Genomic DNA, 13,390 nt, shown 5'->3' with positions numbered 1-13,390 from the left:
TTTTTCAATTAAATTCACCCGAGTGTGCACGTTGCCATTCATTTAGCGCGGAGCTCGAATTACATGCGCGCGTGCTGCACATTTTTTTGCGCCTTTCTACGTTTATATTTGTCAGGAATTAATTTACATGGCAAATGGACAGAAACAAATGTTTGACTGAGCCCCGGCGGTCTATAAATAAATCAAAAACAAATACAAAATATATAGATATATATATGCTCTATAAGTGCACGGTTATTTATGATTGAGTACTATAATCAATTAGCCTTAAAATTGAATAAATGATCGATGCAACTGTCTCTACTGGTATATGAGATTCATTTACTTTCCACCGAGTGATATTGAATTATGACGATTCAATTTAAATTGTTGCGGTGGCAGAGGCTCGAGTAACAATGCCAAATGGATATAGATTATACGTATAATGGAGTCAACGCGAGCGGAGCTTAAGCAAGAGCCAACTACTTAAAGTCAATATTTGGCTATTTGTCGAGTTTGACCAACAAAGCTCGGCTTGTATCATTTCCTCGATCTTGGCGATCATCTCGCTGCATCGTCACTGCCAAAGATGTGATTTACGCCAAGTTGCGAGCAAACTGTTAGGTATAGACTAACGTATCTTAGAACATCAAAGCGAGGCGAAGCTCGTCGAGTCTCGGATACGGCTGTGGCTCGGGCCTAAAATCCAGCTCCCGCAGGCAAAATTGCTCTAATCGAGCAAACACAAATTATTACTATCGATTAAATACATATAGTGTCCCTTTGGGGGATGCACCGGCTTATATATTATGGTATACGCTGAGCTGCGTCGGCATCTTGGTTGCTTCGGCGCTGCTTTAATTGATTCTCCAAGACTTTGGAGGAGAGAAACTTACCGGGTCTCCGTTGATGAACCAGCTGAGAGTTGCGACCGGCTTGGATTTGGACGAAGTGCAGTTGAATCTAACGACGTCCGAAACTTGATAACGATATCGATTCGTTCGGCCGGTGATCTTGGGACCTTCCTCGGGCACCGCTGCAACATATCGAAAATTAAACGCATTAAAACTCGAGTAGGATGCGGCCCGTTTTTTTTTCTTACTTTATTTACTCGAGTATATAACAAATGCGCAGCCAGCGCATTAATGATCGCCATAATTAATTTTAATTTACAAAAAAGAAGGAGAAAGAGAGAGAGAGAGAGAGAGAGAGAGAGGATGGAAGGAAAAATTATTATTTATGAACGAGATAAAATAATCAACACGTATAGAGGGATAGAGTAGAAGGAAAGAAATTTAATGAAGCTTCCAGGCGGGCGGCTGCAGCATCAAAGAATGCAGTAGCTGAATATAAAATAGCCGCGTTGCATAATTAAAAAATGAATAGCGCAGTATTATAGCAGGCAACTATAGTAGCAACATCACACACATTGCGCACCGGTGTTATACGTATCCTCGTGAATTAATTCATAATAGCCCGGAGAGATCGCTTTTTTTCTCGTATTTCACGGTACGTATAATGCGCGTAATGTATACGCGGCGGCAACGACGGGGTTCGATATAAATAATTTCAAGATCGATTCGCGTCCGCGTACAGGTATAGCAAGGAAAAAGGTCGATTAACGATAGTTAGTAGCAGGTAAGTACAAACTGTCTATTACACAAAAGACGCGACTCGAAGCAATTATCTCTCTATCATCGGCTGGCTCGCTATATCGCGTGCTCCTCGTCTAGGCTCTCGAAACTCGGCGCTTTAATATTTGCCGCGCGTTAAGTAGCGAACTTGTAGTCGAAGGCGTACTACGGTACACAAGCTGTTCGTGCAGCTCATCATCATCGTCGTCGTCGTCTCGCTCTACCCTCTCCATTGCTGCTGCTACTTATACACATAGTTCCGATATACATGAAAAGCTCCTGCAATCATGGATTAGGCTGCTGCTGCTGCCGGTGTATCTCGAGCGAGTATACTGGTATCAATTAATATTCGGCTCGTTAATCGTAAATTTGATCGTGAATTATGATCCGTCACGAGGCTGCAACACACAAGCAGCGAGAGCTACTGTACCTATATAAGCTAGCAGGGGCTCTTGGGCGCGTATCGAAAAGCCAAATCAAAGCGACGTCGCAGTGCATGGCTTACACACATGCTACGTGTATACTATCGATGCTAAGCGCCCTCGTGCGGAACCAAGCGCAACTTTTCCACCGGCGGCTCTGTGCAGCTTTGTCAATTCCATTATGCAGCTCCTCCTCCTCCCTTCGAGTGACGAGTCTTTAAATCCCAAACGACACGAGTCTCTGATTATTTTATTTTTTATTTTTTATATATTACAAGCCACGATCTTGTAATGAAGTGCTGGACCGCGAGATTACTTAATCCGAGTAGTCTGCTGCTGACTTTGAGCCGATCGATCGCCACGAAGCGAGAGACGCACCGTGGGCCAAGTAAACGCAAAGTCTCCGACTTGCGTCTGCTATCGTTTACTCGCTGGAAACACGATAAACAGCGTCGAGGCGTTCGAGTCGCGCACGAGTACTGCGCTAGTGTACGGCCTAGAGTTACCAAAGTGCGTCTCCGAGTAGCAGCGCATTTCTGTGTTTGCAAAATAATGCCTGTAACGTGCTTACAGCCGCCAACTTTCGAGACAATTTGCTCGTGCTTGTGCACTTTGGCCGTGCGTGTCGGGTCAGAAACATCTCTTCTCTCTCGTCCGAACCCGTTCGTTGCAGGGCTCAGAGATACCTCTAATTCTTATGTAGCATTAAATATTAGTAGAAAAAAGTCACTTTTATCTTTTTTAATTCTGCATTTAAAATTATAATTGAAATATTTTAAGTACATAGTCAAAACATCACAGATAGCCCTCGAGCCTTTAAGTATTATTAATTTTAGTCTTTGTTCCAGGATTTAGTTTCGAAAGTTGGTTCTAAGATCCAAGAGGTTTCTTTTTAATTTGATAGGTCATTGAATCGAGGCGCAACTGCAAACTAAATACAAGATCTACTTTTACCACTTTTACAAGTAATTAATTATAAAAAAATATAGTAAAAAGGCGGATCTTTTGCCTAGCTTGAAGTTGCATCTGGGGGCAATGATCCATCGAATAAAAAGAAACCTCTTGAAAATCGATAAAGCCAATTTTTTAAACTAAATTTCACGAGACTAAAATCAATAATCCTTAAAGTTAATAATACTTTGACTATGGATTAATTAATTTTTTGATATAGTTGAGCATAAATTAGAGTTCTAAAAACGACAAAATTACCGATATTAAAAGCAAGTTATTACGGCTGATATTCGGTAAAAATATTAGATAAAAATAAAAGTACCTTTGAGCCTAAACCTTTGAGCAATAGTCGATAACGTAAACATATATTAATATCGATTTCTTCACGAGACCAATGTACGTCATATTCGAGAGCTTTGATTGACACGCAGATTCAGAGGCGCTTACCAAGCAGCGCAAAACTAATGCATTACACGTACGGGGCGTAAATATTCATCGTAGAGAGAGAAAGAGAGAGAGAGCAAATCCCGACGCAGTCGGTCTTTTATGCACGAATCGGTCATTTTAAAAATCATCGTCCTCTGCGCGTATAAACTTTGATGTATAATTTATGTGCGTGGGAATAGGCACGCGCGCACCTGGACACGACCATGGCTCGCGTACGTCAAAATATATTAAGCACTATTATGAATTCAATTTTCGTATTCCGTGCGCGTAAACTGCACGGCAAGATATAGTCATTGCGCGCGCGGATATTTAATTGCTCGGGCCCTGCCTATGCACTCGTCTGGCAGCGTCGTCATTGTTGGATCGAGCTTTGAATTTAGCTCTGTGTTTTGGATTAAAGCTCGGCATCAGCCGATTGCCTATACGCCGAAGGCTATAATGCCATTCGTATTGTTATCGATATGCGGTTAACTTTTAATCGTCCTTGTGTGCCTGCGTTTCATTATGATTCCGTATTATATGCGCGCGGGCATTTTATGACCCGAAATCTTTACAACAACGAAATTTTAGAGTAAATCCGAATGATCGAAATATAATTATATGGATATATAATTGATGTGTTTTGACTTACCGACAACTTGCATGTCCGAGTGCTCAGAGACTGTTTGGAAAGCGGGTGCCTCGCCGGACACCTCGCATCTGTAGCGGCCGGAGCTCATGAGATTGACCGACTGCAAGACCACCGATCGCTCCGTTGAATTGTGAATCTGTAAAGCCATCGAAACAGAATGAAAAAAAGAAGTATTTAAAGCAAATGCTCAATTAGTATATGTGTCTGCATTTCGCGCTCAATCTGCGCCTCTTTCGCTCGCTCGCTCGCACGCGGGGCACTTTTTTTTTCTCGTCTAAAAATTTTTGTACGCAGGGGCTTTATTAAAAATTTCCGAGCGCGTGTTTGTTTTTTCCTCACCCCCTCTCGCTCGCTCGCCCCCTCATCGACTTTTCTACATGCGTTTAACGTTAAACGTGTACTCACAGAGAAAGAGAGAAAAAAGAGAGAGAGAGAGAGAGAGAAAGAGATGGACTGTGTTGGCTTTGGCGCTAGCGCTGCCTCGCTACACTATGCGTACAAGCGGAAATGTCAATATTGAAGTTGCACCGGCAAGAAAAACTCGTAGCTCGTACGAGGCTAGGCGGATAATTATGCGCTATTCGCGCAGTTGGAGCGAGAGAAAAGCTAAAACTCGAATTTAGACTGTTTGTTGTACAGGTGGGGAGCAGGTAATTTTTCAGCTATAAATCATATTAATCACTGCAGCTCCTGATAAAGTCTCGCTGCTACGTATAGGTATATTGTAGGTGTATGCAGGTGTACGTAGGCGCGAGCCCACTACAGTCATTATTACGTAGAAAAGAGTATTAAGGTTAATTAAAAGATAACGTCGCTGGTGTGTAGCTCACTCGCGCGCACCCCCCGAGTGCCGGCTCGCCGGGAAAATCATCAAAGAAGATCTTGTGCCGCTTCGCGCGCATAATGATAATAGCACTTGCCGCCTCCTGTATGTATGCCTACATATGCAATTATATAATAACGCGATGCCAAATAAAAAATTAATCCCTTTGGATTCGGCGATGAAGCGATAAGCCTATCTTTAGCCGAGACTTACACATTATACGCCCAAATTGTGAATAATGGAATTTAATAAATGTACAATCGATGTAAATGAAAATTTAGGAAATTGAATTTATGATACATTATGTAGCGTTGAGCCAACTTTGGGATTGTATTATTTTCCGGGCTTTGTGTCGCGCATTCACAGCAAATTACCAAAGGAACAATGGATCCGAAGCTTTTTTTCTCTATGCTCCAGCGAATTTATGCACTATTCGATTAGCTGCAATATAGGCAACATTTTGACAAATTGCGCAATAAGCATAAATCAAGTTTCGACAAAATAGTATATATCCTTTGGCTGGGAGGAAAGTTTGTCTGAGCGCGTCGAGTTAATTGCCATAATGCTCAGCAGCAGCGGCAACAGTAGCAGTGGCATAGAGCTGCCTCGCATCTCCTGTCCCTCTCTCTCTCTCTCTCCGCTTGAAACGCGACAAAACAAGCGAGCCGCGACAAAGACGCCAATTATCCTGATTGAATTAACAACTTTGCTGCACGCGGGACGGCGCGTAACTCCCCCGCACTCCTTAATCCTCTCAACGAATGCTACACGTCTGCGCATCTTCTCTCTCTCCCCTCGAACACATTTGGCCAGCTTTATCTTTCGCTCCCGACCTACGCAAGCTTGTCGCACCACCGCCGAGCTCTTGGCTCGTTTGGCCGTGATTAATATGCGCGAAGCTTCGGATTATTAGTCGCCAGCGCTCGCGAATATGCGACCGATGGCTATATATGCAGTATGCGCACCTTTTATCAAGCCAGCAGCTCTTTAAACATTTTTTTTTTTTTACATGTATCGCAAATACGCACGCAGCGCGAGAAAGAACGGATGCGGAGTTTGTACGCGCCTGCTTTTCTTTTCAGCGGCTAGACCCTCTTGTTAGCTTTAACGAGGCCTTTGACTTTTCTTCGGCCAACTTCTTCTCCTTTTTTTACTTTGCTTTTTTTTCTCTCAGTCACAACACGCGGTTTGAAGTGGCTAGGCGATTTTGGCAGATGGGGCGTTGAGTTTGATGGGTTGACCCGTTTTCTTTTTTACACTCTTCTTTTTTTTTTCTTTCGGCAGTTGGCCGTCGTTGCCTCGCCCCCTTCGCGCGCGCGGCGCTAAAGAAAGACAGAGAGCGTGCGCCGCTCTTCGTGGATTATAAAGATCAGCCCTCGCAGAACGGAAACAGCAGCAGCTTGTCCAGGGATGAAAGTCTTGTTGCCGGAGCCTTGAGAATATTATTTTTGGAAAATTTCCTGCTTTGTTCTTGACAAATTGTTTTTTCCTGGGCTTACGGTTTTTACAACTTTTATTTTTATACCGCCGTTGTTGGAAAATAATATTATAAGCTGGCGTGCGCGAAAATGTACCCCACCGTCAAAATGAGCTCAAAAGTTTTTCAATCTTTTGGTGTATTATGCTCGCTTATGAAAATGGAGGAATATTCCTTTCTTTTTGGTTCGACGCTTAAAATAAAATTCGATGCACCATGCCGTACCTTAAATAGACTTGAAAATCAATACGAGCGTCCGATAATTCGCAAAATTAATTGGTTCTATTTATAAGGTCGGGTACAGTAGCTGGTTATATTTGCCCCTTATAGCTCGCAACCGAATTGGCCCGAAGGCACCGAGTAAACTTAGAGACGAAACGTGGATGAAAAGTGAAGGAGTGAAAGATTAGTCGGAACAAATTGTAGTTAGTTAGTTAATAGTTGATAGTTTTGTCCAGCAACAGACACGAGCTTGTCTCAATATTTAATCGGTACAAGGACGATGTTGGCGCTTCCGTCAATACCACGATATACAGGTTAAATTGAGCAGAAAGCGCGCGCGGCCGCACATATTTATACACGCATAACTGCAAAATCAACTTGTGTACGCGGCATTGAAATAATAATACGAGCATAGGAGCTGGCGTATTTATACATTATATACACGTAACTCGTATAATGGAGAGCAAAAAGGGCTAGAGCTGGCGGAAATGTCCGGCCAAGTACGAGACTATGTACACACGTTATGGCGATATGAAAGGACGGCGGGGTATCGTGGCCGACTATAGCTGCAACATCGCAAGTCGAATAGGTATGCGAGCTTCAGCAGCAGCAGCAGCAGCAGAGTAGAGAGCAAAAGAGGGCTAGCGCACGTGCGGAGAATCGGTCCCTGGGAATATAATAAGCGTAATATACGGCTTGTCTCTCTCTCTCTCGGTGCCATTGTCATCGTCACGCTCCTCCGAGCTGCCAACTTGCCTCTCTTGCTCCACCGTCTGATGTGTATAATAGCGCGCGTCTCTGGCCGGGGGTCTCTATACGTTCACCGCAATGGCCATGAGCTGCAACATCCTACGCTCTACTACTCTCTCTTATCGCAAGCGACTTTGCTCTATTATTATCGTATGGTATACTAGGAGCTATTTCTCGGATTATAGAAATCGAGCCTCGGCGAAACTGTTCTATGCATTATATGTACAGCCGGGTTAAATACTCACGTCGACGGTGACGCCGGGCAGCGTGAAAACTTGCACGGGCGGCTGTTCGCCCGGCAGATATCGGTAGAACTCGTTGCCGTCCTTGTACCACTTGACCGAGTAGAGGTTCACATTGTCCAGGTTGAAGTTGCAATCGAGCCTCACGTTCTGGCCCCTTATCGCGTGCGGCGGTATCACCAGCTCCATCATGCGCAGCGCCCACGTCTCTTCTGTCAGCGGCAACAAAAAAACAACAACAAAGCAACATTAGTATATTTATATACGTTTTGTATACGGCGTGTAAATTGTCCTCCTATATACATCTATAAAATAAAATACGCAGCGATGTAAAGCTTTCCCGGACAATGATATTCTCTCCGCTGGCTGCTCGTTGCCTTTTCGATAACAATTCCAGATACGCAGCTCGCTCGTCTTTTCCGATCGCGTCAGCAGGAGCTGAATCTCTCGCACGTACTACTCCCTCCCTTTCGCAGATAAAGAGCGATTTATTAAGGTTTCGGATAGATAAGGACTTATCTTTAATGCACACATACACACTGAGAGAGAGAGAGTGAGAGAGACGCAGACCACGTAAAGCTCGCGCGCACGAGCGCGAGTGTAACGAGCAAAAACAGAATTCGGCCGAGCGTAACTCTTTGACCCGGGGATTTTGCGATTGTTTGTCTTCGAGTTTCTCTCTCTCTTTCGAGTGCTCCAGTTTTTCGACGACTTTGTTCGACGATTTATATATTAGCTTCCTCGCAACGAGCCACGATCAAAAACTATATCGCCTTCAACTTTATATATACGCCATTATGTTTTTATAAAGAGAGAGAAAAAAAATCAAGAGTCTTATATTTACCATGTCGAGCGTGTATCTTATAACAAGTGTCGACTGTCGTCGAGCCACGTCGTCTGTACCGAGAAACTCTCGAGTGCAGATTTTTAATATACACACACAAAATGTGCGGCGCTACATCGCTGACGCGTCTTTAATTATCATTAGATTCTCATTACGCGAAACACGTGTACACGACGATCGCGATGCGGTGTTGTATATCAAAAGCTTCTTTACGACATCACGTATATTGCATATAGAGCTTGAGCGATTTCTCCGATTTAACTCGTCGTCGACGTTGTACGAGCCGAAGAAAGAGACAAGAAAAAAAATGCCAGAAGCTCATCCTATATTATATTTCGGGCGCAGGGATTTATCGAGAGAGAGAGAGAGAGAGAGAGAGAGAGAGAGAGAGAGAGAGAAGAGAAAGAGAAAAGACTTAAGGAATATGATTCGCTCGTATATTTTCTGGCGATGATGGTAAGTATGAACTTTTTTCTCCTCTCGTGCAGCAGCGGTGCCCTAGCCGTGTTTCCCGTGTGCGAGAGCTAGCTCTCCGACGTCGACAAAAGGATGGGAGCTTTTTTTCTTTATTTTTTCTCGCTCGCGATCCTTCCTTTCGTTTCCTTCAAGAGCCACACGGATACAGCACGAGCACGTGTGTGTGTGTGTGTGGCCCAGGATTCTGTCTAGAGCAGCTCGCTTTCTTCCTATACATATACTTTTTCGCTCGATGCTTCAACAATTGTATAGAACACACACACACACACACACTGAATTTTCTTGACTCGTACTCGCTTACGGACACTCAATCATTTCGTAATTATTATCGGGAAATATTCCTGGCCAACAACAGCGGAATCGTAACGTAGGAAAAAATTCCGATTCCGGCTCGCTCCAACTGTTTCAATATATTATATACTTTTAGAAGCATGGAAGTTGCGGAAAAAGAAAGAAAGCGCGCAGTCGGAAAATTCGATATTAATTATACACGAGTCCTTGACGGGGCGTCGTCGAGATCGTTGGGTTATATAGCTCGAGCTAGTTAAAGCCGAAGAGCGAATCGGAGGAGGCGCGAGACTCGAGAGTTTGTGGATCGTTGGGAAATAAAAAGTCTCCCAGCATCTCCATTTCATAATCCTTTATTGAACACAGGGGATGGTCCTAGTTATATAATAATACGCAGTCAATTCAACACTTCAGCGAGGCAAAGTTTCAACGCTCCTCAAGAGAGGGAGAGAGTATAGCTCATAAATTACAATAATTCAATTAGAAAGGAAAACTCTCTCGAGTTCACTCTCTCTCGCTCTCTCTCTCTCTCTCTCTCTTTCATGCGCGCGAGCGAGCATCAGCAGCGGCAGTATATTTTCCAAAAGTTCTTCGTTCTGCAAGCAATCCTTCTTCTTCCGAATCCATATATACGCCCTTAAAGCTGACTTAAAGTCTACGTGTGCGCGCGGCTGTATGAACTGTGAGCGAGGCGCGCGGCCCAGCGCGGCGCATGACTATGGCATTGCCCGCAAACATCCGCGCAAACTTTTCTATATAATATATCTTTATATAAAATACACGTCAGCAATTTTTTCACACACACACACACACACACACACACACACACACACACACACACACACACACACACACACACTGGATATACATCTTGTAATACTCGAGAGCCGCCCGCGCGCAAACTACGTACATTATAGCCATTTCAATGTGGCCTACATTCGAATCGCACGTCTATTATACGTCCTTTTTTTTAATATTCAATGGCTTGGAAAAGTGCGTATGCATTGGCTATCCTCTATATAACGCATATATCTTCTGTATGTAATATCCAGCTCGCATTTGCTCTACATTGGCTTCGTTTACACGGGCACGATTCTTTGTGCGCTTACGATGCAGGAGGATAAATAAAATAGACGCGATGCGCCGCGCTTATTCGACATGTGCGTGTTCTCCGGGTATTATTGGAAAACCCAAAGGCCACTACTTTTGACGTCAACGAAAACTATTGCCGGCTTCTTCTTCTTTTTTTCTCTCTCTCTCTCTCCTATGAAGAACTCGTGAGAAGAAATTTTGCGATGCGCGCGAAATTCAGCAGCGTCATCGCGAATTTTTTCCTTACAGCTTCTCGCTACACGTGTGCGAACGAAGGCGATGTGGAGCACGCGCGCGCCTAAGGAGGAGAAATGATGTTACTTTGTTGCGCGCGCGTGAAACTGGCATATTTATGTCCGCTGTCGGACCGAATCATCCTTGTCATTTACATCGGCGGATCTGTATCGTTTGTGGATCGATCGCGCGCGGGCGACGTTATAGCGCCGCCGAGAAACTGTAATCTATAGCGAGGATTCGCGATTCGAAATGACTGGCAAATCGGACGATTTATTTTTTCCTAAACGCTCCTGTCATTTTTTCCAGTCGCATGTAAAATATATACTTACACGCGCGAACGAGTCTATCGATGCAAGTACAGAACGCGTAACGTGCGAGGTGTATATAGGGAAGCTGAGGTATCAGTGACTTTGGCGCGCTCAGCCCTTTTTTTTCTCTTTCTCTCGCGACTCCGAGAGCTAATCGCCAAATGCATTTACGTAAATCAACTTAACATCGCTTTATCTCACAAATTTTCGCTTCGCGGAGCTAATGCATATTCCGTGGCTTTAAAGAGTAGCAGGGCACCTTTAAGCTTAAGCTCGATGCTCCCTACCGATAAATGGAGCTTGAAAAAGTCGTTCTCTCTCTCTCTTCCTCCTCCTTCGTCTCACTCTTTTGTTTTTTCCTGCAAACTCCGCCGCGTACTTCTCGGCTAGTCTTGCGCACACCAGCTACATGTATATTGTTGAATTGCATCTCACGAGCTCGTACTTATATTATTATTATTATTGTTATTATTATTATTGCCACCGTCTAGCCGGCTGTGAAGGAAGATAATATTCTCTGCAGGCGTGGCGATAAGCACTGCACTTCGAGCCAAGGTAATTGCTTAAAAAATTTGAATTTTTATATCGCGCGCAGTGTTTATACTAGCTGAGGCACGCACCGACTTTCCCTTTATTTCGTGAGTAATTATCAAGACGATTTTCTCTCGGAAGAAAGATATGTGCCGCGATAGAATTTCTTTGTCGAGGCGCCATAATCGAGCGCGCGACCAGTTATAAATTTTCTAATTTTTTTTATAATACAGCCCCCGCTTGGGGATGCCAGCTGCAAATGGAGTATAGCTCGCGGCCACTTTTAACACGACCATAGCTGGTTATTTATATCTGTACATGGTGCGATGAAATTCGCCGATGAGTTTGTCAAAAGTTAATTCATATATGACATGCAGATGCGCCCTATATATGTCGGGCAATGTGTCAATGTTGCACAATGAACTTTTCTTTCTTGCCCGTTCCGCTGCTCTGGCCGGCTTGTATATTAAATATTAAACGTTTCAACGAGTCGAATGAAAACCCAAAATGTCCATTAGGAATTAACATATTTTACCGCAGTCGTGATATAGTGCATAATTTACTCGCTGCGTGTAAAAGAGGAGAGGGTTCGCTTTGGCTCTCTCTCTCTCTCTCTCCCTTCATCTTCCGTTAATTTTCTCCCTATAGAAGCGCCCGCGTTGCAGGCCATCCTCTCGTTACGTATACACTTTTTCTCTTTTCGCAATGGGCACGGCGGCGGCGAGCGGGGCGCGTGCGCGCTAATTCTAGCATTTTTTGGCTCAAGCTCGCAAATAATTTGCACAGTGCACAGCAGCACATCCCTCTTCGCGGCTCAGGCTTTCGAGCCCGCGCGTATACTGGAAATATTTATGAATTGCAGAAAAATAGAGGAAAAAAAAGAGGCTCTCTCGAGCCAGCAGAGGTTCCGGTACGTGGCTGAAATTATTCGTTGCCCACAGAGAGAGAGAGAGAGGCAGAGGACTACAGAAGACCAGTACTGGGAGAGCGCGGTAAAAAAAGTACTCACGTGCGCGCGCGAGCTCGCGGAAGCCATTCGAGTGACAGAAAGCCCGGCGAGTTATGCCGCTGCTTTTTTGTCGGTTTATGCGCGAAAGCTCAACAATATAAAGCTCGCTCCCAGCCCTTTGCGGACATTATTAAGTCAGACCGCGGGACTACGCGCGGTATATACGACTGTTTTTCCAGCCAAAGAAAGAGATTCGATGCTGAATGCACACACATCGATTGTGTTGCGTTACTTTGTTGTTGTTATTATTATTTTTTTTCTGGACAACGGTACAATAAAAGTCGACTTTTCTTTGCAGGATAATTTTCATGACATACATAAATGAAATTGATACATTTGTTCCTTTCAAAAGAAAACGTCATAAAGCATTGTACGATGATACGTTCTTCAAAGCGAATCGCGAGACTTTACAGGTCGGTTAAAAGTTATTCAGTTTGATTGGATGATCGGTCGTAGATCGTAATTGAAACGCTTTTCCAACACACGGATCCCTATACAGCGGAGCTCTGGGACTATGTGTTTATTATGCAACGTCGGTTGACTATGCGTGCTACTTAAGTATAGTTCTCTATTAAGATTATACTTCAGTCAGAAGCTGCGCGCAGAGTAAGGGTGAGAGCTGGAGGGAGAGAGAGAGAGAGAATAATGTGAAGTTTAACAGTAGCAGCTGTGGTTAATTACTTTCAAATTGTTCTAAGCAACTATATACGTATAGCGCGTAGTAGGCAGGCATACTCGCATAGAGGCGCAAGGCAACACACAAACGACAGCTCTATAGCAGCTAGCTCTCCTATACGTACGCCGCTTATATACATAACACATGCCCCCGTGCGCGCAAGAAGCTCCGCAAGTATTACACATTGTTGTATTTCATCATATTAAATAACGTCGACTGCTGTGGCTTGCGCGCGCGCGCGTAAATGCACCGACTTGGCCAAGTTTAAACGTGAAATTGAATACATGCGTATACGCCAGGACAGCTGGTTTTTCGCTCGGCGTCGTGCAGCTGCACAGATTGCTTTTTTT

General features: G+C 44.1%; 1 protein-coding gene across 2 annotated transcripts in view; it reads right to left on the bottom strand.

The window, feature by feature from the left end:
• Positions 1–13,390, bottom strand: part of LOC106651213 — a 94,159-nt gene that overhangs the window by 10,139 nt on the left and 70,630 nt on the right. For both annotated transcript variants that reach the window (XM_014369646.2, XM_023459057.1), the window contains exons 3-5: positions 7,582–7,790; positions 4,065–4,200; positions 876–1,015 (exon numbers count right to left, since the gene is read on the bottom strand). In XM_014369646.2, the coding sequence (XP_014225132.2) occupies positions 876–1,015; positions 4,065–4,200; positions 7,582–7,790 (485 nt within the window). The remainder of the gene's footprint in view (positions 1–875; positions 1,016–4,064; positions 4,201–7,581; positions 7,791–13,390) is intronic.

This window comes from Trichogramma pretiosum, unplaced genomic scaffold (genome assembly GCF_000599845.2).
Source record: "Trichogramma pretiosum strain Unisexual culture from Peru unplaced genomic scaffold, Tpre_2.0 scaffold53, whole genome shotgun sequence".
Taxonomy (NCBI): domain Eukaryota; kingdom Metazoa; phylum Arthropoda; class Insecta; order Hymenoptera; family Trichogrammatidae; genus Trichogramma; species Trichogramma pretiosum.
The sequence above is the reverse complement of the archived record's forward strand: the minus strand, read 5'-3'. Positions and strand labels throughout refer to the sequence as shown.